At 37.6% G+C, this 27,552-nt stretch overlaps 1 protein-coding gene across 2 annotated transcripts in view; it reads left to right on the top strand.

The window, feature by feature from the left end:
- The window catches only part of LOC136247169 (uncharacterized), a 30,477-nt gene extending 6,866 nt beyond the window's left edge, over window positions 1-23,611 (top strand). For both annotated transcript variants that reach the window (XM_066038806.1, XM_066038807.1), the window contains exons 5-11: window positions 13,743-13,931; window positions 14,084-14,340; window positions 14,707-14,936; window positions 15,251-15,426; window positions 15,722-15,896; window positions 16,576-16,739; window positions 23,338-23,611. In XM_066038806.1, coding sequence (XP_065894878.1) covers window positions 13,743-13,931; window positions 14,084-14,340; window positions 14,707-14,845 — 585 coding nt within the window. In that variant the 3' untranslated portion in view covers window positions 14,846-14,936; window positions 15,251-15,426; window positions 15,722-15,896; window positions 16,576-16,739; window positions 23,338-23,611. The remainder of the gene's footprint in view (window positions 1-13,742; window positions 13,932-14,083; window positions 14,341-14,706; window positions 14,937-15,250; window positions 15,427-15,721; window positions 15,897-16,575; window positions 16,740-23,337) is intronic.
- Window positions 23,612-27,552: the final 3,941 nt, after the last annotated feature.

The raw sequence follows: 27,552 nt of genomic DNA, 5'->3' as shown, positions 1-27,552 counted from the left end.
AAGTCTTGTGTACTTGATATGGAAAATTATGGGTGTGTAACATGTTATGGTGTGTAACATGTTATGGTGTGACTACACTAAAACCATCAACTTTTAAAATTTAATTCTTGGGAGGTCTGTGTCTGACCAAATTGTTATTTGATGAGACCTTTAACATATTTGGTTTACCACAAAAAGCCTTGATAAACACATTCTGTTTTTGTTGTGTGTCAAGTAACCACTTCAATAAGTGAAATGGAGCCATAGTATGTAGTCACCTTACAATTTATATTTCTATGTGTTATTACAATTCTTAAATTGCTTGTAGATGATCATTATGTACAGTTTTGGTTTTTGAGGTTGTCATACAAATATTTCACTTTGATGTTGCTACTTTTTGTATGGCTCCTTTGGCACTTGTCTAGGACATTAACAGTTTTCAGTGTCAAATTTCTGAATTCCTGCTGTACAGGCTGTCATAGGATGGAATAAATGTTTGCATATGTGCTGATAAAGTTACTTGCTTAACTTACAATATCCACGAGTGTGGTTGATTCTTGATGAAATTAATGTACATATTTCTTGTATCATTTCCAGATCATTACAGCATTCATAGACTTCATAACTTGACAACCCATCTATCACATGTATACATAGTAGACTTATTTGTGGTAGCAATAAAAAAAATTACAAGTTTGAGCGGGCTAACAGTTAATGACGTTTATGGAACTAGTTTGTTGACCATATTAAGAATTGTTTGTGTGTTATGGATTTCACAGTTTGGTGTGTTTGGTTTTGCTTGTTCCACAAGTTTACATATAATGTTACAATGGTTTATTTATGAGTCTCCAGAGAATTGAAATCAGTAATTGTAATTAAGAAGACATTTAGTTTGTGATAAACAAATGGTGTTGATATGTGATTGACACGTGTCAGATACGTCATATACTACGAACAAGTGTACTTGTAAGGGTGTAAGTATTGAGTTACCTTGTGGACTGTTAAGGCAGCCTTACTTATAATACTGTGTACAGAAATTTTGACGTACATATAAAATTTAATGCTTTAGATACGATTGCAGACAATACTGAAATTCAGCATGTCTGCATGTTAACTAAATTACTTTTTTGTAAAAGAAAAGTAGATTGAGGGGTGGGTATTGAGTAGTGCTACTTGCTTACAGCAGTATTGCACATTGTGAGTTCTCTTTAAGCACTTACAATTGCCTGTGCTTTCTAGTTCAGCTTTAGTAGTTGCTAGTTAATCTCTAATTGATTTATGTGACACAACATTCAAAATATTTTGGGCTGTGTACTGTAGAAACTTGCAAGTGTTGCTGATGGTTTATAGATATGAACAGGTAAAGTGAAATCTGTATATAAAAGTATGAATTCCTTGTTTGGATGTATTGCTTAAAGCTTGGTGTAATCCTGAAAGTGTCAGCAAGCATCTATTGGTAGCCCATAAATATCAGCAGCTGATTTTTCTAATCAACCAAAGAAACCCTAGATTAGTTTAAGTTATCTCTTAATTTATTGAAGAAGACTTGAATGGTTTACTGCTGTTGAAGTGTTTTTAGTAGTGCTAATGAATACCATTGTGTAGCTGGCTGTTTCATGTTGTTAGAAAGTGACCTTTTGCTATCAGTGCTCCACCTTAAGTAAACACACGTTTACAGTGCTTTCATAGCACCACTGTTTTCTTTGTCATGACTGATCAGATCTTTAGGCATTGAAGGAACAATAATTTTCCATAAAGTATCTGTAATAATATTTTTTTTACCTTACAAATTTGTGGCTTAATGGGTAATGAATGTCTTTAGACACTTTATAGCTTCCCTGCTAGTATAAACATAATATTGCTAACTACATTCATGTTCCCTATAATGGAGGTGTTTCATTTAGATGCCAGGAATTACCCTACATTTGGTATCCATCACAGGACTTTTTATTCAGTGACACGTGTTTTGTTCATTTTATTAGTACAGCAAAAAGTCAGTGTTTTAAGTACAGGTTAAATGCGGGGAATATTTAAGATCCCAACCGTTGTGGCTTCTTTGGCAGTTTCCTAGGACTGCATGATGATGTGGATCAAGTCACCACTGGGTCAGGGATTTCTTTCTGCATTCTTCACGTTTTAGCTACATGTTTCTGACTCCCTGTACTCACAGGTTTAATTTAATTCTTCTCACAGTGGGACACCATTTGCTACAACAGTGTGCTCTTTTGGATTTGATATGAATTATGTTGTACTATGTGTAGATATTGTGAAGCCTACTTGAAAGAATTCACTACAACTGTGTGGTAGACAACTCCAGTGTAGTGTTTAAATTTTAGCCTTGACAAAAAAAGAAGTGTTAATCCCAAAGAGCAAATGCAACAAGATCTATTAAACACAATGTTGGCAATCAAAAATGTGTGTCAAGCTGTACACAAAGCATATTATTGTATAAGCAGAAAAAAAAATTATGGTGGGTTAAATCTGGTGGTCATTTTTTAACTAATTGTCTAATCTACTGACTTGTTAGAGATTGAAAACACAGAGGGAAGAACGCAACATACAATATCTAGCCAACATTGAAAGATTACTACTGAACACTTTCCTTACAGCTACAGCAACCATTTTTCATATTACCAGTGACAAGACATTCTTCTATTGATGTATTCCATGATAACTACTGTAGTAAGATTTGTACTTGTGGTAACTTCCAGCCTTCGATGCAGCTATAATACTTAAAATTATCCCTTGAGCTGTCATGTCTGTTGGTTGGGCCTTCATGATGTGATCTCTAAAAATTCTTGAATATCTGGTGCGTGCATGATTAAGGCAGGCCCCGAGGAATCCTAAAATTTAAATTTGTAAAGGTACATGTTCAACTTGCCAAATAGTTTTCCCATCTGATTTTATACAGAGTACTCAAAAGTCTTTTGCTTGAGAAGTTATATCACAGCAGTTGTGGTTATCAGCACTTGTTCTCAGCTTCTTTTCAGACTCCTATGTCATTTAGTTATTTTGTTCCTGCTGTGATATAAGTAAGAAAGAGAGACTGTGTAACTGGATGGAATCCAATGGGTCAAATGAAATATCTCAAGCCTCTTCACAGGATAAATTTTTGACCTTTGTCAACATATATGTGCTGCTATCAACAGTTCTTTATCACCAATCAAAGCATTACTTTTGTCAAAAGTGAACTTAACTGAACTTTACTCAGTGATTTGCACAGGCTACACTATATTGGAAGCTAGATACTCTTTCCCTTACATTAACACACATTTTTAAGACACATTTTAAACACACATTTAGTGCTATAGGGAGTAAATATGTGTATACAAAACATACTGTATGTTTAACACGTACAGTACATGTTAGTCTGTAAACAAAAGTGGAATAATGTACATTTTGGGTGCCTTCAATAAGATTTATGTGACGAAAGGTATATCTCCAAATTTAGTTATTCTAAGAATAGTCATGTTGGTAATAGTAACACCAATAACAGTGTTTGTGAAGTCACATGTTATACCAAGTACACATCAAGTCCATATATATCATTATTTGGGAGGGACATATCCGAAGTTTATCATCACCATTATTGAGTATTGTATTACATTAGTCTCATGCTGTGTATATGAGATGGTTAAGATGGGCAGGGAAGAGTGTGAGAGGAAGATTACATACTGATATATTTTATATGTGTTTAAATGTAAAGATCCATAAAGAACTACAAATAATGTTTTCAAAGCTTTCATTTAGAAAGGAAAGTAAATTAATTCTTATATCCAATAGTTGTTTCCATTTTTTTCTCAATCCCATAAACTGCTTAATATTACAGCTGTATTTCCTGCAATTATCTACTGTGCTAACATAATCACTGTTATCGTATTTAGTTAATCTTTACAGTGCATACTAGGAAAGCAAAAGATGACTGTGTTGTCTTTGTTTATGGCCTTTATGATAATTGCTGATTGATTGTATGTGATTTTTGCATAACCCTTTGTGTACACACATACGTACCTATGTACTAACCTTTGCCTTTACATACCTTTACTTGTGATGTTTAGTATGTACAAATCTTTATTTAATAAATGTAATATCAGTGTAGTGGTATGTGAGGCAATATTGGGTGTAACAAACACTTCACATTGGCAAATAAATGTTTTGGTTTGATAGCTGTAGTTAGTAAAACCTGTCCAGCATGTGGTACTATTTAGGTATTTCACTAACAAGTGTTGATATTGAGATTTGCATTAGCTGCTATTCTGAACAGTTGTGTCAAAATACATCTAATATATCAGCTGTTATGTAGTACAGGCTAAGAAACCAATAAAACTGAAGGTTAAAGTGTTGGTAGTGAAATACATTACAACTGGAGCTGGTGTTGTTGTTGAGTGCCTGCTATGGGAAATGCATGGGTTGCAGAGCCTAGGTGTATGTATGTGAATAGTGTCAAAAACTTCCCAGATCTATTTTGTTTATCATGTTACGTGTTTTGTATAGAAAAGTCTTGTGTACTTGATATGGAATTATTATGGGTGTGTAACATGTTATGGTGTACCAAATTGTTATTTGGTGAGACCTTTAACATATTTGGTTTACCACCAAAAGCCTTGATAAACACATTTCTGTTTTTGTTGTGTGTCAAGTAACCACTTCAATAAATGAAATGGAGCCATAGTATGTAGTCACCTTACAATTTATATTTTTATGTGTTATTACAATTCTTAAATTGCTTGTAGATGAGTTTTGGTTTTTGAGGTTGTCATACAAATATTTCATTTTGATGTTTTTTTATTTTATTGTACTTTTTGTATGGCTCCTTTGGCACTTGTCTAGGACATTAACAGTTTTCAGTGTCAAATTTCTGAATTCCTGCTGTACAGGCTGTCATAGGATGGAATAAATGTTTGCATATGTGCTGATAAAGTTACTTGCTTAACTTACAATATCCACGAGTGTGGTTGATTCTTGATGAAATTAATGTACATATTTCTTGTATCATTTCCAGATCATAACAGCATTCATAGACTTCATAACTTGACAACCCATCTATCACTCGTATACATAGTAGAATTATTTGTGGTAGCAATAAAAAAATTACAAGTTGGAGCGGGCTAACAGTTAATGACGTTTATGGAACTAGTTTGTTGACTATATTAAGAATTGTTTGCGCGTTATGAATTTCATACTTTGGTGTGTTTGGTTTTGTTGGTTCCGCAAGTTTATGTATAATGTTACAATGGTTTATTCATGAGTCTCCAGAGAATTGAAATCAGTAATTGTAATTAAGAAGACATTTAGTTTGTGATAAACAAATGATGTTGATACGTATGTGACTGACACGTGTCAGGTACGTCATATACTACGAACAAGTGTACTTATAAGGGTGTAGGTATTGAGTTACCTTGTGGACTGTTAAGGCAGCCATACTTATAGTACTGTGTACAGAAAATTTGACAATTGCTACGTGTCAGACAATACTGAAATTCAGCGTATCTGCATGTTAACTACAAAATAACTAAATTACTTTTTGTAAAAGAAAAGTAGTTATTTTGACACTTTTAGGATTACTAAAAGTGTCAGCTGGCATCTATTGGTGGGAGCCCATAAATATAGGCAGCTGATTTTGCTAATCAACCAAAGAAACTCTAGATTAGCTTAAGTTATCTCTTAAGTATAGTCCATTCTCAATAAGCAACCAAGGTATGCAATTAAGTTTATGGCTTCTGTGGGGTGCCTGCTTTTAACTGTGAAACCATGTTTTTCAATGGCTGCAATGTATTTTAGCCTTCTCTTTCTGTGCATGGTACTCAAGCATACTGAATTGTGTTGGAGGCTGCTATGAAACTTTTAAACTTTTGACACTGTTCTTTAAAACAGTCCATGTTGGTAGTTCATACCATGAAACATGACAAAAATATGCAGCAGTAGAAATAATTGCTCACATATGACATCATTTGTGCAAGTAATCTAGAAACCACAGAAGACAAAGGTTACAACAGTAAGGAACCCTACCAGAACAATAGTACAAAGAAAACATCAATGACAACAATTAAACTTTAAGCCTTGATGGTTAGATGAAGGGAAACACCACTATCAACACTACCACACATAAAAACTAAGTTTACTTAGATGGTGAAGCAATACAGCACTTGCTAATGGCTACAAGGCCAAAAATCATTTTAAAAATTCACCACAAAGTGCCTACCTCACAAAAGAGCTCTCATTTTACTCCTCAAGACAAATCCTGCACAAAAGATGTCATAATTAACAGGTCATCAATATCACTGCATAATAATAACTTCATTAGAGGTCACAGTGCTAGGATAAATTAATAGAGTGGTTCCAGAAGCTTCTGAAAATCCGTATCACTAATTGCTACACCAAAGTATACTACACCAAAGTATAGAGATCAACAGCTAATCAACAGTGATGTCAAACAAAAACAAACTTTTGTGGTTAATTTAAGGCACCCCAGTAAAGCCATACAAGAAGCCAAAAAGTGCACTACATACTTTAGCCTTATTGAAAATGGACTACTGAAGAAGACTTGGATAGTTTACTGCTGTTGAAGTGTTTTTAGTAGTGGTATAATGAACACCATTGCATGTTGTTAGAAAGTGACCTTTTGCTATCAGTGCTCCACCTTAAGTAAACACACGTTTACAGTGCTTTCATAACACCACTGTATTTTTAGTCATGACTGTTCAGATCTTTAGGCATTTGAAGGAACCATGCAGTATCTGTAATAATATTTTTGTTACCTTACAAATTTGTGGCTTAATGGGTAATGAATGTCTTTAGACACTTTATAGCTTCCCTGCTAGTATAAACATAATATTGCTAACTACATTCATGTTCCCTATAATGGAGGTGTTTCATTTAGATGCCAGGAATTACCCTACATTTGGTATCCATCACCGAACTTTTTATTCAGTGACACGTGTTTTGTTCATTTTATTAATACGGCAAAAAGTCAGTGTTTAAGTACAGGTTAAATGCGGGGAAGATTTAAGATCCCAACTATTGTGGCTTATTTGGCACATTCCTAGGACTGCATGTTGCTGTGGATCAAGTCACCACTGGGTCAGGGATTTCTTTCTGCGTTCTTCACATTTTAGTTACATGTTTCTGACTCCCTGTACTCACAGGTTAATTTAATTCTTCTCACAGTGGGACACCATTTGCTACAACAGTGTGCTCTTTTGCTTTTGATATTAATTACGTTGTACTGTGTAGATATTGTGAAGCCTACTTCAAAGAATTCACTGCAACTGTGTGGTAGTCAACTCCAGTGTAGTGTTTAAATTTTAGCCTTGACGTGTGTTAATCCCAAAGAGCAAATGCAAAAAGATCTATTAAACACAATGTTGGTGATCAAAAATGTGTGTCAAGCTGTATACAAAGCATATATTATTGTATAAGCAGAAAAAAAATTACAGTGGGTTAAATCTGGTGGTCATTTTTTAACCAATTGTCTAATCTACTGGCTTGTTAGAGATTGAAAACACGGAGGGAAGAATGCAACATACAATATCTAGCCAACATTGAAAGATAGCTACTGAACACTGTCCTTATTTGCTGCAGCAACCATTTTTTTAATATGGCCAGAGACAAGATATTCTCCTATTGATGTATTTCATGATAACTACTGTAGCTAGATTTGTACTTGTGGTAACTGCAGCCTTGGATGCAGCTATAATACTCAAAATTATCCCTTGTGCTGTCATGTCTGTCGGTTGGGCCTTCATGATGTGATCCCTAAAAATTCTTGATTATCTGGTGCATGCATGATTAACGAGGGCCCTATAGGTAAGAGGAATCCTAAAATTTAAATTTGTCAAGGTACATATTCAATTTGCCAAATAGTTTCCCATCTGATTTTATACAGAGTACCCAAAAGTCTTTTGGTTGAGAAGTTATATCACAGCAGTTGTAGTTATTAGCACTTGTTCTCAGCTTCTCTTCAGACTCCTATGTCATTTAGCTATTCTGTTCCTGCTGTGATTTAAGTGAGAAAGAGAGACTGTCTAAGTGGATGGAATCCAATGAGTCAACTGGAATATCTCAAGTCTCTTTACAAGATATGTGACCGGATTTCACATAACAAGGTTTCCACACACACAAAATCAAACTTACGATTTTACCAGAAATGGATTGCTGGTCTAATACACTATCATATTTCACACTGTACTTCCTTCAGCACTGACAAGTCTGGTTTCTGTAGCAGCTTTCTTCCGACCCTGTCAAAGCCACGAGTGTGAGATTGGCACCATTAAATGGCCATGGCTTTGTGATAATGGTGTGTAGTGAGCTGGGACTTCACAGAGAGCTCGCCAATAGTGTTCTCAGTCACTTTGGAGTAATTTGAGGGCCATGGAGAGCCCAAACTTGGCCTCTGGATTCCAATCGTCTTCTTACTCCATTTTATACCCGTATATTAAGACCACCGTCCACCCCCACCCTCCCACCCTATTACTACCATCTGTGATATTATTACCCGCTCGAAAAAAAGCTGCTCAAAACAGGGCAAATTTTGGGTATCAGAAATGTATACACCCACTCAGTGATAGCTAGTGAACAGATGACCAATTGGTGCAAATTTTGTTTGCACAGCTGTAGGCACTGGGAAGTTATTACACAATGATTCCTTAAAATCGCTATATCTCCTAACAAAGCTTTGTGCGTCGAAGCCTTGTTTTGTCAAATTCAGTCACATATATTCTTGACCTTTGTCAACATATATATGCTCCTATCAACAGTTCTTTATCACCAATCATATCAACAGTTCTTTATCACATTACTTTTGTCAAAAGTGAACTTAACTTGGTGATTTGCACAGGCTACACTATATTGGAAGCTAGATAAGACTCCACCTATCAAAACCATCAACTTTTAAAATTTAATTTCTTGGGAGGTCAGTGTCTAACCAAATTGTTATTAATTTTAGTGAGACCTTTAACATATTTGGTTTACCAGTATAACTCGTGGTGTGTGTGTGTGTGTGTGTGTGTGTGTGTGTGTGTGTGTGTGTGTGTGTGTGTGTGTGTGTGTGTGTGTGTGTGTGTGTGTGTGTGTGTGTGTGTGTGTGTGTGTGTGTGTGTGTGTGTGTGTGTTCTACACGATATATTATATATATATATATGAGCTCATCTGTTTATGAAGCAAAGAAAGAAGTTGTGTATGCATATCCTTGGACCAATAGCATACAACTAATCTGGATGGTTTTTTTACATGCAAACATAGAAATGTCTTCTTTTTTCCTGCTATAATAGCGCTCCCTTCCACCTCCACATCTCTAAAGAAGTAAGCTATAATTTTTTGCCTAACCACTACATAAAAAAGGCCTAAACAGAAGCCTACAGGCCTAGGGATCAGGGCAGAGCAAGCCTCAGCAAGATGGGACCACTGGAAACCAAGGAGTTGTATGTTATCCCCTTAAGCACCTCACAGAAGAACAGACCAGGGAAAACCCCAAGCAACAACAGAGTCAGTCCTACACCAAGGAATATGGTGAATTCCTTTTTGCACTCAACAAGTGAGCCAGGAGATTAAGCAGTGCACAAAAATCCAAATGGTTTTTGACATGTTGTACTATATTTCAAGTACTTATGTATGATGAAAACAAGTGTGTTGAAGAATGTGTGACTCAATATGCTTTGAAAATACAATTAGGTGCCATCCAATCTGGGTTTGTACCTTCCCAATACAAGTTGCAAAAGGGACTTTCAAAATTTAATTTGGTGCTGAATATTTCCTGTTCTGTGATGGTGTGCTGTTTGTGTCCACAATCTCATACCCAGTCAAATAGTTATTGTGCTATTGTCTCTCAGAAATGACTACTCGGTGTTTCCTTACCTATTGTGTACTATGTACATGCTCAGTGTAGTTCAATATCTCATGATCATAAGGAAGCTACCTGATACAAATGAAATTGCCGTTTGTCCCTCATGTCAGTTTTACCTCAACCCCTAAGCTACCGCCTTAAATATCTGTGCAAATACAGATCCCAATTATTGCTCTTCACTAATACTATTGTTATGTATGAACTCATCACTGTACCGTTAAATGAACTAGACTATGGTTAGTTGTATGTACCTCTAATATACAAGTTTGAGAACCCTGAGTGTGTGATATACAAAGTAATGGTCATTAAGCACATTTTAGTGGTTGAAAAGGGAGGGAATGTGGACAAATTTTATGTGAGTCCAGTAGTCCAGCCCAGTATTAATCTAGTCCAATGAATAGTACACCCATTTTATATCAAGTGTTTGTGTGTTGTACCAGTACAACCTTGAAAGAATGTTTATATCATATTCAACAGATAGACAAGTCTCAAGTAGGGTACACACACTGATCTTTGGCTACATTGGAAATAAGTGTTGGACCACTCAACTCTAATTGTCAATACATTGTTCATGTTATTTAGTGTAAAAATTGTACTACACAGTACGCAATGTTTAAGTGTCACAGAGATAAAGCTACACATTTACTTTAAGACTTCCAGTGAAGTTGTTGTGTATTGTCAATATGTAGTCTATCAGTCTACAAGTAGAGGTCTTTTTTTATTTCAACTCATAAACATGTCATGTAGAATGCACACACACCCATCATGAGTTACTCTGGTAAACCAAATATGTTAAAGGTCTGACCATTTACAAACTTGGGTAGATAATGACCTCACAAGAAATAAAATTTTATTGTTGATGGGTCACACCATAACATGTCACACATCCATCTCTTCCAGGGAAAATTTTATGATCTATTATGTGTAATGTTTAACTGTTCGACATCCGACTCTTGTAATGAGCATACAAGCTTTACAAATTTATGAGTTATAAGTTATACCGAGAAAATAATGTCCATCTGGATACCTTGAGATAATAAGTCACTCTCTAGAGTTCCTATGAACACCAATGAATGTCAGTAAATCACTATGGCTACAAAGTAGGGATTAAATAGTTGTATTTACCCTAGGGTTAATTTTATATTCTTTTAAAAAGAACTCTTTTAGCTTGTAATATTCCGTTTGTCTGTTAATTTTTTTTTTTTAACTTTAATAGCTTCTATGACATAAAACAGCATTGGATGTATGGGACCAATAAAACACACACCCCTCAAATAAAGATTTAGGTGGACTAATAGTGATAGATTACAGAGACCCCTCCTCTTAACAATCTAGCTATACGTAATAGTAAAAAAAAAACCCTCACTCCTTTTTGGTCTAGCTAGCTGTACACCCCTTGGCTAACCTGAGATATACTCTAATACAACAGTCACGCTAATACAACAGTTATGTATGATAGCACAGTTACAAGTTACATTGTTCTGGTAGACATATTTATAAGAAAAAGAAGCAAGCACAATATAAAAACATTACTGTTCTAAAGGAGACAGGTGCCCCTCAGCAACAGCAAGATCGATGGCTGAATGCATACAGGGATGCTTGGATCTAGAACGTGATCCCCTGATGCACATTATTGATGAGCACAGACAGGAGGACTCCAAACTATATAGCAAAGCCTGCCCATAACCACAGAATATGGGGAATTCCACTTCTCACTGAGCAAATGGGCAAGATATTTATAAGTGATGGTATCTGCCTCCCCATACCTACAGATATGTAGCTAGCTGTGCCACAACAAAAAACTAAACAAACTAATACTTTTAAAAAATTGTTAATTTAAAAATGAAGTAGGGATCTAAGTAGTGAAATGAGATGAATGATGGTATTACAGCGTAGCACAGTGGGAAAGTCCCTACTTTGTCATTGAACAAAATAAAAATAATACCTAATGTGCCAAAGTAGGGACTTTCCCACTGAGCTATGCTGTAGTACCATCGTTCATCTCTTGTTCACTACTTTATATTGCATAGATTCCTACTTTATTTTAAAGTACTAGTAAAGTTTACAATTTCCTGAAAACAGCAATGTAGTGTAAATAAGTAGTCAACAAAAAATCCAGTAGAAATTTTTGGGTGCATTTTTGGTTGCTTTGCAGCATGTCTCTAGTAAAACTTGTGATTTGTTTTGTATTGCCATTATTGCAACATTTGTGTCCCGCTGAGCGAAAACCAGCCATTTTTGCAAAATTCTATTTTGCTATAAAAATGTATTGAAATAAACTGGATAACAATATGCATACCACATAAACATTTTACACATGTTTCTTTTTGTCAACCGCTTTGGTATGTACTGACACAAAGCTTCATTTGGTAAAACCTATTCATCACCAGATTCTCCTATTCATGGGAGTATGAAACTGCTTGTTTCATCCTCCTACAGTGTACTACACTTGAGTTATAGGAGCTTTTTTACAATGTGGTAGAAATAAACTTTACTGTTGTCATTGAATTGTTGAAATGGCCTTCTTCTTTATCCACATGAAGACATACAGGAAAGCACTATACCTTGATCAATATGCCAGTTCATGGTGAACAGACTGAGCCAAATCAGCTTGTTTTTAGTCATGAGTTATGATCGATTAAATAAGTGCCTGTATTTTATTTGCTGTGTTGCTGTACAAATCCAGTTCCAACTGTCTCACGCTATAAATCCAAGACCATTTATCACAAAAGGTTGAACCTTTGGCTGTCCACTCCTTTGTAACAATAGATAGCACATAAATAATAAAATGGAATTCGAGAATTTGCAAAAACAGTCGGTTTTTGTTCAGTGGGTCACATTTGTTAAATCTCTATATCAAACATATTTAATGTAATTACGTATTTCTGTTTCTACATGTATGTAAATCTTATAATGAATCTATGGCATATGCTTCATTTCCAAATTCCAAATTTTTATTTTTATACCCATGTAGCTTTTTCCTGCAGGCTGTTTATTTCAATACTGTATATCTACAAATGAGCCACGATACATTAATTAGTTAATATAACGTATTTGCACTCCACAATCTTCTTATCTGTACATTCTGATCCAGGTAGTGAATTTTAAGAAACTTAAAATTCTCTATGTATAACTACAACACCAGACATGTAGTTCATTGTAATTATAATAATTGATTACCATTAGCTGCTTTGCTTTGTGCTGCCTTTGAAGACTTTTATGTCCAGTGCCAATTTATAATGTTAGCCACATTTATATGTTAGAGTGCTAAACTCTAATTGTCAGTACATTGTTCATGTTATCCAATACTACAAAGTGTAAAATTTGTACCACATAGTATGCAACGTTTAGCTGTTACAGACACACCAGAGATTAAACTACACGTGCATTTAAAGACTTCCAGTGAACTTGTTGTGTATTGTGAGGATGTAGTCTAGTAGCCTACAAGTACTGGAGGTCTTTCTTATTTCAACTCATAAACATGTTATGTTCAACACACACCCATCACGAGTTATACTGGTAAACCAAATATGTTAAAGGTCTCACCATATAACAATTTGGTTAAATACCGACCTCCCAAGAATTAAATTTTAAAAGTTGATGGTTTTGATGTGTGAGTCTTATGGTCACACCATAACATGTCACACACCCATCTAATCCAGGGAAACTTTTATGATTTTTTTAACTGTTGTATAATCTCTATACTAGCTTCTAATATCCTCAATATTTCCTTTTCTGTGTAACTTACATACTTTAGTGAGCTACTATTGAATGTATGGGGCCAATAAAACACACAATCCTATACTAGGTTGAGTTGTTAGCTTTCAGCTATTTTCTCTTTATGACATAGCAGTACATATGTGAAAAATCACAACTTTTATTAGTGCTATATGTGTTTGTACTTTATTGTTCCATCCTGTAGTGTATACCATCAGGAGGTGTTAACAGTCGTAGTCTACCTAATTTATTATCTAATGATGTCACCGGTGACACACTCCACACATCACATGAGCTTATCAGTCTGATTGTTAATGTACAGGAGGAACTGAAACCAGATCACATGATCATAGGACACACCCACCAGCTGAGAATACAGTTATCTCAGCTGAGAGTAAGTGGCGTGTGTGTGTGTGTTAGGTTGATGTTGTGTGTTTTTAGAATTGCTATTCCTGAGGCAGTCTTAGATGCCCCTTTATGTAATACTTAATTTCTTTTTTTTGTAGTTTGAATTTGTCTCTTACTACACATTTGGTTTTTCAATAGTGTCTGGAATACAAGATGAAAGTTGCTGGTGCTATTCTCAAACAAGTCAAGAATGCCATCAAACAAGCATCAAGAAGGAAGCATCCTTCATTTAAGAGTTATGACTACATTGATGCCATCCGTCCAGTATCACATGATATTGACAAGTTACATTATCATCGATCATCAACCATCAGTCAGTCTACCAACCATTCTGAACTGATCATCATCAGATCTAGTAACAAGTCTGCTACACTACCAGGACACTACAGAACATAGTGAGTTGTAATATAACATCTGCAGTGCATTCAATAAGGAATACTTGCATGGGTTTCGTGTAACACAAATGACACCTCATTAGTTAATAAATACTATAGCAGAAGCTCTACAATAGGGTTACAATAAAATAAGACATCAACATACACTGTTTTAATATTAAGATTGTGACTTCCAGCATTTTGTAGTGGAGGCCGATCTTTTAACCCTTAAGGCTGTGTTTGACACCTAACAAGTTAGAATTAAGTGGTCACTAAGCTTTACTCGATCTGAATTAACCATTCAAAATTATTATGCCACAAATAAGCACTTACATAATACATACAAACATTTACATAGTAGAGTTACATTCTTCCCTATCTCTACAGTTACAAGTTACCAACATCCATCATCAAGTTGTTTGCTTTATGGAAGAGTCCTTGGTGTGTGTTGTTGCTAAGAAGAAGATACTTAATGCACTGCTGGAGTAGTGGAGATATTTTGGGACATTACACACTGGACTGGTGACCTTCTTGACTGAGCCTAACCCTCCATTTGAACATCTCGGTGCCATGATGTCTCTAATGGATGTTGATAGTGAAATGAAAAAATATAGGATGTGTGTTTGTTGTTTTTGTTGCTTTGCATTGTGTGTGTGGTGTATGTGTGTGTGTGTGTGTGTGGAGTGTGTGTGTGTGTGTGTGTGTGTGTGTGTGTGTGTGTGTGTGTGTGTGTGTGTGTGTAGTGTGTGTGTGTGTGTACTGTGTGTGTAGTGTGTGTGTAGTGTGTGTGTGTAGTGTGTGTGTGTGTGTGTGTAGTGCATGTAGTGTGTAGTGTGTGTGCATGTCCATTGTGTAATACAGTGTACATAGGTCAAAATGGTGAGAGTAATATGTTTTTATTCACAATGTTATTATCCATTTTATGGTGTAGCGTCTCTCAGAGGAGATGATGCATTATTCTGGTCAACTGACTGAGTTACAGAAACTAACTCGTGGTCTACTAGATATCAACTCTGCCACCACTAATACTTACCTGGAGAGTCAAATGCGCCTACTACAAGAATACCGGGACACATTTGAAGAAAAATGAGTCAGAATTTCAATAAAGTATGCACACTATTCATACATGTAGCCTTTTAAAAAGTAATAATATGCATTACGTAAATGTGCCATTACAAGTGTTGCAATGCTAACAGTTTGTATGATAATTAAAAGTACATAATATTATATTAAAAAAATCTGTGATTGTGAAAAGGTTGACTATGAAGCTTGGTAAAAAAAGTTACACTTTTTCTGCCATTGATGTGTATAAGTTGATCAGATTTGTAAATTACACAATACTGCTCCTGCATACTCAGTATTGTGTGTTTTACTCTTTATACTTGCTGTTCTATCCACTGAGGATTCCTGGAGGTCAAGCCAATATTTCGTGCCCTGTGGCTACGTTGGCAAGTTTTCTATGAAGTGTACAAGCAGTGTCTTCATTGGCGAATGAGTGGCTGTTGAAGACTGATCAGTTCTTGCCTCTGACTAAGAGTGACACGAACTCTGTGAAGAAAGAAATGGAACAATTGAAAGTGTGTAGTCTATGTGTCTGTTTGTGTGTTTCAGTGTGACTAACTGACTGACTGACTGACTGACTGACTGACTGACTGACTGACTGACTGACTGACTGACTGACTGACTGACTGACTGACTGACTGACTGACTGACTGACTGACTGACTGACTGACTGACTGACTGACTGACTGACTGACTGACTGACTGACTGACTGACTGACTGACTGACTGACTGACTGACTGACTGACTGACTGACTGACTGACTGACTGACTGACTGACTGACTGACTGACTGACTGACTGACTGACTGACTGACTGACTGACTGACTGACTGACTGACTGACTGACTGACTGACTGACTGACTGACTGACTGACTGACTGACTGACTGACTGACTGACTGACTGACTGACTGACTGACTGACTGACTGACTGACTGACTGACTGACTGACTGACTGACTGACTGACTGACTGACTGACTGACTGACTGACTGACTGACTGACTGACTGACTGACTGACTGACTGACTGACTGACTGACTGACTGACTGACTGACTGACTGACTGACTGACTGACTGACTGACTGACTGACTGACTGACTGACTGACTGACTGACTGACAGACTGACTGACTGACTGACTGACTGACTGACTGACTGACTGGCGGACTGACTGATTATGCTCTTGTCACTATAGGAGATGAGGCTGGAGATAGACACTCAAGAAGATATATTAATTACTGTCAAGCAGAGAGCACTGGAGCTGATCGCTGGGACTGGAGGAGGTCATATAAACCAAGAAGCCATCCAAAACACAAGGAGGTTGTGAATTGCAAATGGCAGAGACTGAAAAGTTCAAAGGTGTGTACTAGCAGAACCTGTTGATATTGACCCCCTTTTGTGTGTCCTTGTATTATGCCATGTATCGATTTTAGACATGTCGATCTGTGTAAAGTTCTACATTCAGAATGGCTTCTAAGGCAGTGTGTTTTTCTTTAATGCCACTTTACAACTTATTTTGCTGGCTTAAATTATACTGTAAAGCATTACCTAAACATGTGCTAGATTCTACATAATCTATGTGACATACTTCATAAAAAGAATTTTACCATGGCATGGCATTACCAAATTTTTACGTTGTTAGTACTAGTGTGGATTGTGTAACATATAAGAAAAAATATTCTGCTGTTAATATGGACACTAAAATGTCAGGATACCCGTAAACTTAGTAAGGTCTCTTAGTGCATACAAACTAAACCGGACAGTGTTCCAAGGTGTTTATGTTATGAGTTACACTGTGTAAAACAATATTTAATCAATGCTTCTCAACACATGTTCACACACACACTATTTACAGCACACTGACTCTCTAATTTCGTACACAAAACACTACTAAGAAATACATAGTCAATTACAATTATAATCACAATAATCAATGATAAATATAAGTTAGTGTTACTACATTTGCCCCCTCCAGTTAAAGCTTGACCACAAGCTTATGGTCTGTAGCGGTCTGGTGGTCTTCGATGGCGTTGAAGATAATGGAAAGTCTCAGTTTGCTGAGCTGATGGAAGAATCACGTGGTCTACTGAAGGGGGTGACCATTCAGGAATCTAATGATTGATCTCAGTATCATTAACAACAGCATCTTGATTACCTGGAACATAACGACGTTGCAGTCTATTAATATGCACAATTTTAGTCTGTGTACCTCTACATATTTCTACAGTAACTGGGCTTTTAACTGATTGGATAACCCATTCTCCCTCCCATTTGGGGTCCAGTTTTCTTGATGTTGGTATGGATAGCCATACTGCGTCACCAGGGTTAAATGTGTGTTGCTTAGCATGTTGATCATAGTAACATTTTTGTGAATGAGCTGCCTGAGTGAAATTTGAATGACCATAGTCCTGAAGTTCTGCGAGTTTGGCTTGAATGTGTCATACCGTAGTTGTGTCTCCAGTGGGCAAGGTGTTGGATGTCTACCATATAACAAAAGGAATGGTGAAACTCCGGTGGAAGAGTGTTGAGATGTTCTGTATGCATACAGAACATGAGGCAAGTAGGCTTCCCAATTGTGCTGTGATGCGACATAAGCTCTCAAAAGTTGTAGCAGAGTTCTATTAAATTGTTCTACCATACCATCCCCTTGCGGATGATAAGGAGTTGTGCGTGACTTTCGGATACCAAAAGCATCCAAGGTTTGAGTAAAGATACTACTTTCAAAATTACGGCCTTGGTCCGAGTGGAGAATCTGCGGAGGCCCATATGTGCTGAAAAACTTTATAAGCTCAGATGTAATGCGAGAAGCTATTTGGTCTGGAATTGGATAGCATCAGCCCATTTGGTGAAGTAGTCTTGGATCACCAGTAGATAACGATTATTGTTTGTTGATAATGGCACTTGTAAGATACCAATGGCTACCATTTGCCATGGCTGTCCAATAGGAATATTTTGTAGTGGTGCTGGTTGTGTCATAGTGAGCTTAGACTGCTGGCAAACGGAACACTGCCTACAATACTCATCTACATATCTGGCCATGTTAATCCAAAAGGTATTGTGGCGTAGGCGATTAAGAGTCTTTCCCACACCTAAGTGACCTGCAGTAAGAGTATCATGGTGACAACTAATTGCATCTTGTTGGAGATTGTGTGGCAATACAGGTACTGTGACTGACTGATGCATAGGGCTAGGTAAGTTCTGGCGACAGAGTACACCATCCACTACTTTAAGTTGGTGCCAAAGTTGTTTCCATCTATAGAAAGGAGCTTTGTTCCACATTGGAGCTTGTGGGGTGTCTGTTAATTCCAAACGAGCTTGGAGTTATACTTAGATTGAAAACTGCGGAGTTCTTTGTGGGAATAGTGAGGTAAGCTTATAGTGACAGCACAAGGTTTTGAGGAAAGGCGAGAGAGAGAATCAGCATTACTGTTGGAGGAACCTTTACAATAAACAATTTTGAAATCATACTCTTGGATAGCTAGGGACCAACGACATAACATACCCTCCATTTTTGTGCTGACAACCACTGTAAGGGAGCATGATCTGTATACAATTTAAACGGTCAACCTAGTAAGTACAGGTAGTAGCGAAACTGTTTTAGTGCATAGACAATGGCTAAACATTCATGTTGGATGACACTATAATTATGCTCTGAGCTGGTTAGAGACTGGCTGGCGTAAGCGATAGGATGTCCTTGCTGTTCCAAAACAGCCCCTAACCCTATTGCACTGGCATCTGTTTGAAGCACAAATTCTGAAGAAGTTGGAGTAAATGAAGGGTAAGCAAGTACTGGCGCATTAGTCAAGTGTTGCTTGAGAGAATTGAAAGCGTCATTGCAATCTGGGTTCCATGCAAAGGTTACACCAGTCTGTGTGAGAAAATACAATGGAGCAGCAACATTGGAAAAGTGTGGGATATATATCGCCTATAGTATGATGCCAATCCAAGAAACTGACGCACTTCAGTTACGTTGGTTGGGGTTGGCCACTCTGCGACTACATTTACCTACCTGGGATCAGGTGACATTCCACTAGATGAAAGTGTATGTTTCCAGGTATTGTACACTTGACATCCCTATGTGACATTTTGCACCCCTCAAGGTTAGCCCTGCATTCAGCAACCTCTTGAATACTATATCAAGATGGTTCCTATGCACTTCTTCAGTCTCAGAATGAACCAAAATGTCATCCAAGTAAGTTGTAACAAATGAAAGACCCTGTAGAGTTTTATCCAATGAGGCGCTGGAATGAACTAGGAGCACCTGAAAGCCCAAATGGTATTCTGCAAAACTCATAAAGTTCCATTCCAGGCCCTGGACAAAAAGCAGTCTTTTCACGGTCTGCCGGATTGACTGGCAGCTGCCAATACCAACTATGAAGATCAAGTGTGGAAAACACTGTTGACCCAGCAAGTTGGTCTTGTACTTCGTCAGGAAGGGGTAATGGGTAGGAGTCCTTAGTAGACTAATGTTTATTTAGTTCCCTATAATCGATACATATTCTAAGTTGCCCAGACTTTTTGGGGACGAAACCAGCTGGTGCCATCGAGGGACTCTTACTTCATCGAATGATTCTCTCATCTAACATGGTCTTAAGTTGCTGGCAAACCTCAGTGCAGTAATGAGCAGGGGTCCGTCTAGGTGGTACTTTCACCGGGTTTCCCACTGTGGGGTTATAATGCCATGCGTCTTCAGTGTACCCAGGTCTATAACTGAACAGGTCACAGTATTTTTTATGACATGCTGAAGATTAGGGAGCAAACATGTTGGCAGCTCTGAGTTTGATGGGGCACCATAATTAGGGACAGCACAGTCATCGATAATATCAAGAGTTAATAATAAGAGAGGAGAGTGTCTAATGCCGTATAGTTCTGTAATAGATGATTGCACAGAAGTTAAATGGCTTCTTTTCTGCATAATGTACAGACAGGCTAGTATATTTTCGCTTTTAACCACAAAGGCTATCCCAGACACAAGGGCGTGCGTTCAACTCGATGTTCAAGTTCACCACGAAGAGCATCGCTCTGTTGTGTAACGAAGTGTGGCTGTTAACCTCGAAGATAACTCTGGGGGAGAGCGTCTGAGAAACCAATAAACACTGAACCAAAGGCAGAGTATCGCTTCGAATTTTCACTGCGTCGCCATTTTACCCTACCTTTGAGCATTCTTGAATTGAAGGAGCACTGTTCCCTGTACATACAGCTCAGTGTTTAGTTCAGTCTTCGAATATTCTCGAGGATTCATCACGGTGCAGCTAAACTAATTGCGGTAAGGAAACAAACAAATACTAGAACCCTATACTATACATTACACGGAAAGGAAGCCATTTAACTTCTGCGCAATCATCTATTACAGGCCTATACAGCGTTAGACACTCTCCTCTCTTATTATTAACTCTTGATAATATCTACCACTGGTTCTTGATTAGTACGTAGCTATGGGTCATGTTTGAAAAGTTAAATTCTGAGATGCTTCAAATATTGGGACTACTTGGGCTTTGCCTTACTATCCATGTCAGAGCAGTTCTTTGGAGTGGCCGGTTAGTAACTGCTACTGGATTTTGTGTAAAATCTCACATTAGCCTGTTTTCTTGCAAGAAGTCAATTCCCAAAATCACGGGGGGGAAAGGATCTTAACTACAACAAATTCATGTGAGACCTTTAACTCACCCAGCTGCACTGAAGCCTTGATGTGTTGTAGAATAGGCAACTGATCACTTGATGCTGTCACCAACTGTATCGGCTGTGCTGCTACTTGAGTGATATTGTGTGCATCTTGCAGGACATCATGTTGTACTAAGGAGACCAACGAGCCAGAGTCCAGCATTAATTCTATTTCCACTCCTCCAAATCGTCCTTTTATAACTGCTACTGTTATAACTGCACGATCATTGTCAATGTAATTCATATCAGGGTTTATTGGTTGGGATGCCAGCTGCCCTGTGCAGGTGCCCCGTTGGCGTTTCCCTGATGCCAGCGATCCTTGGATAGATGACCCAGTTTACCATAGAAGAAGCATCTTTGATTGCAACAGTCACGTTGCAGGTTGCCCACTTGATTACAATTAAAACAGTGAGGAGGAAGTCTTCTTGTTGGTTGTCTAACCCTTGACTGCTCAGTTGTCAATGCAGCGACTTGTTCTGTAAGAACAGCTATTTGTTCTCTTAAAATCTGCATGTCATCTGGCTTGTGAACATCTATTATTATTATTACTTATTATTAGCGCTTTACAGTAACCAGCACTGAAGGTCTGACAACAACATGTGGCTTCTCCTGAAGAGTGGCCACTGGCTCTGGCTTAATGGTCATCAGTAGTCTCGCTCGTTCAATTGCCTTGTCTAAGGTTGTTACTTCACCTGAGGCTCTTAGTTGTCACGAGATTGGCTCAGGAATTCTTGCTAAAAACTGATGCAACAACAGAGGCTCTCTTGATGCTAGAGCCATACCCGGAATAGCATGTGTGAGCAGTTTCCTCAGATCGTGTGCATACAGCATGATGGCTTCACCTGGTCGAAGTCTTCTATCATGAAAATCATCTAGTGACACAAAGTTCATGGGCATTATTGCTTTTTCCAGTGCCGTCTTAACTTGATTGTAATCGTCTTGTTGTTCAGTAGTCAGTTCTATCCAGACTGCCAATGCTTCGCCTTCGAGTAGCATTGGTAATTTCTTTGCCCGTTTTGTTGTGTCCCATCCATTTGCACGCAAGCAGATCTCGAATCACTGAAACCACTCTTTTACATCGCCGCTTGCGAAAGGCTTAGAAAGACTTCTGCCATCCTCTGCTACTAGTGTAAAACAATATTTGTGACTGGATTTCATATAACAAGGCTTCCACACACACAAAATCAAACTTACGATTTTACCAGAAATGGATTGCTGGTCTAATACACTATCATATTTCACACTGTACTTCCTTCAGCACTGGCAAGTCTGGTTTCTGTAGCAGCTTTCTTCCGACCCTGTCAAAGCCACGAGTGTGAGATTGGCACCATTAAATGGCCATGGCTTTGTGATAATGGTGTGTAGTGAGCTGGGACTTCACAGAGAGCTCGCCAATAGTGTTCTCAGTCAATTTGGAGTAATTTGAGGGCCATGGAGAGCCCAAACTTGGCCTCTGGATTCCAATCGTCTTCTTACTCCATTTTATACCCGTATATTAAGACCACCGTCCACCCCCACCCTCCCACCCTATCACTACCATCTGTGATATTATTACCCGCTCGAAAAACGCTGCTCAAAACAGGGCAAATTTTGGGTATCAGAAATGTATACACCCACTCAGTGATAGCTAGTGAACAGATGAACAATTGGTGCAAATTTTGTTTGCACAGCTGTAGGCACTGGGAAGTTATTACACGATGATTCCTTAAAATCGCCATATCTCCTAACAAAGCTTTGTGCATCGAAGCCTTGTTTTGTCAAATTCAGTCACATTTAATCAATGCTTCTCAACACGTGTTCACACACACTCTATTTACAACACACTGACTCTCTAATTCCGTACACAAAACACCACTAAGAAATACATAGTCAATTACAATTGTGACCGGATTTGCGAAAAGGTACCTTTTCCACACATTTGACATACCAGCAAACAAAATGATGTAACGCTTGACTCCTTATACTGATTAACTTGCTCTTAGTATCCAACTGTAGCCAGATACTGTAGCTACATGTATTGAAAAGTTCAAGCAATTATATGCCATAATCAAAAAGTTATGAAGCTTTAAAGTTCAAAAAATGGGTCAAATTTTGTGTGTGAAAAAGGTACCTTTTCGCAAATCCGGTCACAATTATAATTACAATAATCAATGATAAATATAAGTTAGTGTTACTACACACTGTATAGACATACTTACCATGAAAAGATTTGATGCTTAGGGAGCTGAGCTTTACTACACACTTCCATTCACATCTGTCTACACTGTATGATATTATTATTGTACTCTTCCCACAGGCAGAAAGCAGTGGAAGTAGTTCTGGTTATAGAAACAAGACATTGCTGAGAAGTTGGCTAATTGTGTAGCATGGCTGAAACAGGCTGACGATCACATGAGCTAACAGAAGGAAATTGGCAGTGACTTCTCATAAGTGCAGACCCAGTACCTTGTACATAAGATCTGTCCATCTGTGTAGTATACATCTGTCTATCTGTGTTTGTACTTTGTATGTGTTTGAATAGATCAATGCATTAGTTTATAAAAACAAGAAAAAATTATTTCAAACATGAACATCATTCCAATATCACACCAGTGATTTTAGTTGTTTTGTAATATATGTACTAAAACTAAAACCCACAATCAAATGTAACATCCACTGCTATATTATGATAACCTGTTCTTATAATATTTTGCAAATCACATTTTTATTTTTTGGAAAAGGTCATACACTTTTTGGAGACCTTTGAGCTGTTAAATAGTACTAAGGTCATTGTAATCCTAAGAATGTTTATGTTGAGACTTAAAATCAGTATAATGGTGACCTCTAGTATCTCAAATTTATTAAAGGGCTGCAGTTAATGCGACACTTGCTTCTACTAGCTATCATACACTAGTAACTGCCTGAATTTATTAGTCACAAGGTATTTTACCCACTGCAATCAATGGCTTATAATAAACTGAAAATTTAAGCTTGTGCCAGTATGCCGGGTTTTCACAGATCCAGTCATACATAAAGCATGAAAAAGATTTGTGATGTATGCATACGTAAATCTTGCACATTTAAAAGTAATTCCAGAGGAGCATTTGCATTGTATACCTCTTACAGTGATGCAACTAAATACACATAATTATGTATACATTGTAATCTTTATGGGGATGTGGTTGTACTTTAATTACTTTCATTAAAGCAACGTACAGCCTTGATGTAAATTTGGCAGTGGCAGTGGTACCGTTTATAAAAACTCGATCAGAATTTGATTGAACATATATTCAAGTTTGCCACCAAAACCATCCAAACAAACAGAAGCATAAGTTGATAATACCAAGAGTATATAATGGGGAGGGAGAGTGTCGGACTACACTATATACTGTGAAAAATGAGCCCATTAAGTCCTATGGGAACGTTCAAATGACTTGGTGATTTGTGTTGATTGTTGACTAATTATAAGTGCAGTGGGCACACTTTCTACTAAGTGAAAGAACGGTGTACTCGCGAGAAAAGTATGTAGAAGAACTCGCCATACAGTGAGAAAGACACAAGCAGCTAACCTGGAAAACAAACATCAAGGTGTCATCATGGTCTCCATCCCATTCCTCACCTCGCCAGTTCTACCAGTTAAAGTGACATGTCTAGATGGAATTTCAGCCATTGCAGTTCCATACGGACTACCGGTTAAAACATTTAAGGTATTGAATCCGAGCAATCAACAGCAGTAAGGTTTACGAGAAGAAACGAAGGTATGCAGGCTACTTTGTGGGCTCATTTTTCACAGCCTATAGTGCAGTTAGATACTCTCCCTCTCCATTATACACTCTTGATAACGCTAAGGCTATTGGCTTGATTTTTTCAATGTTCAGCATCACTTCAGTCCCATACATGTCCAGATTTGCCAACAAAAGTACTTTAGTTACTTGAAGTTATCCTAAGGTCCCAAGGTCAAACTACACGACTGTGGGATTATACACAGCTATCCCAAGGTCTGAAGGTCCAACTATATGACTGTGGAATAATTCTTTTAGTTGTCCTTAGGTCCCAAGGTCCAACTACACAACTGTGGGAACACTCTTAAGTTGTTCTTAGTACCAAAGTACCAAGGTTCAACTGAGTGATTATCCCAAAGTTATCCCAAGGTCCCAAGCTTGTTAGCTTCAAATCCCTTAGTCCTGAAGCCCCAAGGTTCAACTGAATGAGTGTGGGATTATCCCAAAGTTATCCCAAGGTCCCAAGCTTGATAGCTTCAAATAACTTAGTCCCGAAGTACCAAGGTTCAACTGAATGAGTGTGAGATTATCCCAAAGTTATCACAATGTTATCACAAGGTCCCAAGTTTGTTAGCTTCAAATCCCTTAGTCCCGAAGTCCCAAGGTTCAACTGAAGGAGTGTGGGATTATTCCAAAGTTATCTCAAGGTCCCAAGCTTGTTAGCTTCAAATCCCTTAGTCCTGAAGTTCCAAGGTTCAACTGAAGGAGTGTGGGATTATCCCAAAGTTATCCCAAGCTCCTACACTTGTTAGCTTCAAATCCCGAAGTCCCAAGGTTAAACTGAATGAGTGTGGGATTATCCCAAAGCTATCCCAAGGTCCCAAGCTTGCTAGCTTCAAATTCCTTAGTCCCGAAGTAACAAGGTTCAACTGAATGAGTGTGGGATTATCCCAAAGTCATCCCAAGGTCCAAAGCTTGTTAACTTCAAATCCCTTAGTCCTGAAATCCCAAGGTTCAACTGAAGGAGTGTGAGATTATTCCAAAGTTATCCCAAGGTCCTTATCAATTCTAAAGTTATCCCAAGGTCCCAAGCAAGCTTCCTATCAGCTGGGATACTGACCAGCTGATACGCTCATGAACAACCAGCTGATGTACTGTACTTGTGAACAACAAGGTAATGAATATGTTTCAATGTAATACTTGTATTGAACATCTTCATCCTTCACCTGGCTTGCTATCTGCAACTATTTTCCACCTGGCTTGCTAGCTTCAAATATTTTCCACCTTACTTAAAGGGGCAATGGGTCACAAATTTGTTTTGTTGTGAAGCCATTGAAGATTGCAGAAACATGTGATTATTTTGTGTACAATAAAATCACATGTGTGTCAGCGGATAGGAGAGCAATCTTATAAATTATCCAGATTTTATTCTATCATGTATCAGCTTTGTTACAATATTAGACAACCCGGGGGGGACATTCCAAGTTACCTCACTTGGCTTACAATCATCATAAAAGGACAGATAATATAAAGACTGCTACTTTAATAACACAGGTGATCCATAACAATGACACTAATTGTTTATGGTTACATCATAAACTTGAACGGCTTCACATACAAACAATTCAAGATGCATTGCCCCTTTAACTACTACTAGTGCAGTACATAAGCCCTTAAAATTGACATAATCGTTCACTTTATGATAAAGCACCAATTTTTTTACAGAGTATATGGAGTGTTCACTAAGTGTTTTAAGAAGGGGAGGCACGTAAAAAGTCCTCAGGAACACCCCTTTTTGCACCCTGACAAGAAAACTATTTGTTACTATTAAAAATCAATCATGTTTCTATCAATTTAACTGCTGGGCCTAGTATCATAGTAGTACAAAGCGTACAGCTGGAACATAATAGCCTATTAGTAATCTATAAAGAAATCTATAAAGAAACAGATAGTTTTCTCACCTAGGCAGTAAACAAAATCACTAAAATTTTCATTTGCAGGGATTATAAACTAAATATTATATAGTGATACTGAGTTGATGGATACTGCATGGCAATGACAACTGTGCTAGCCCAGAGGAATCAAATGATGATCATTGCAAAGCAGTTTGCTGTGCAGAAAGAGAAACCTCACCAGCCACAGCTTGATTATTCAAGTCTGTCTAAGAAAAAGCAAGGAATTCTTTGTTGTAGTTTTCAACCATCTTGGTTTTCTTCCTTCAAATGGTTGAACTATTGTTTGACACACAATAAGATTTTCTGTTTCTATTGCTATACCACTACTAAGCAACAATTGGTAACATTTAGCAAGAAAAACAGTGAAGCATTTGTCTCGGTAGGATTTGATAATTGGAAAAAAAGCATACGGAGCATGAATCAAGTCAAATGCATAGGGAGTCACAAATTAAACTTCACGCATTTAAACAAACTTTAGTTGCTGTGCAATTATCAAGCCAAAAAGTAAATGAACAGAAGAACAACAGAGAAATGCTTTGCATTGTATTGAACTCATTGAAATACTTGGTGAGGCAGGGTTTGGCAGTTAGAGGCCACGATGATGAAAGTGGCAATCTAAGACAACTATTATCTGCTGAAGATTACTTTCGGCAGCAATACTTTGAAGCATTTGATTTACTCTTGAATGAAATCACACAGAGATTCAGCCAACCAACTTTTTTGATCGTACAGGAAATGGAAAAACTATTGATAGATTCATGCAATGGTAAAACACCCATTAGCTATATCCACAATTATGAGCGCTTATATAGTAACTCCTTAGATATTCCTAAGCTTAAAGTTCAATTGCCTTTG

This window comes from Dysidea avara, chromosome 2, assembly GCF_963678975.1.
Source record: "Dysidea avara chromosome 2, odDysAvar1.4, whole genome shotgun sequence".
NCBI classification, from domain to species: Eukaryota; Metazoa; Porifera; class Demospongiae; order Dictyoceratida; family Dysideidae; genus Dysidea; species Dysidea avara.
This window is presented reverse-complemented; position numbering and strand designations above follow the sequence as displayed.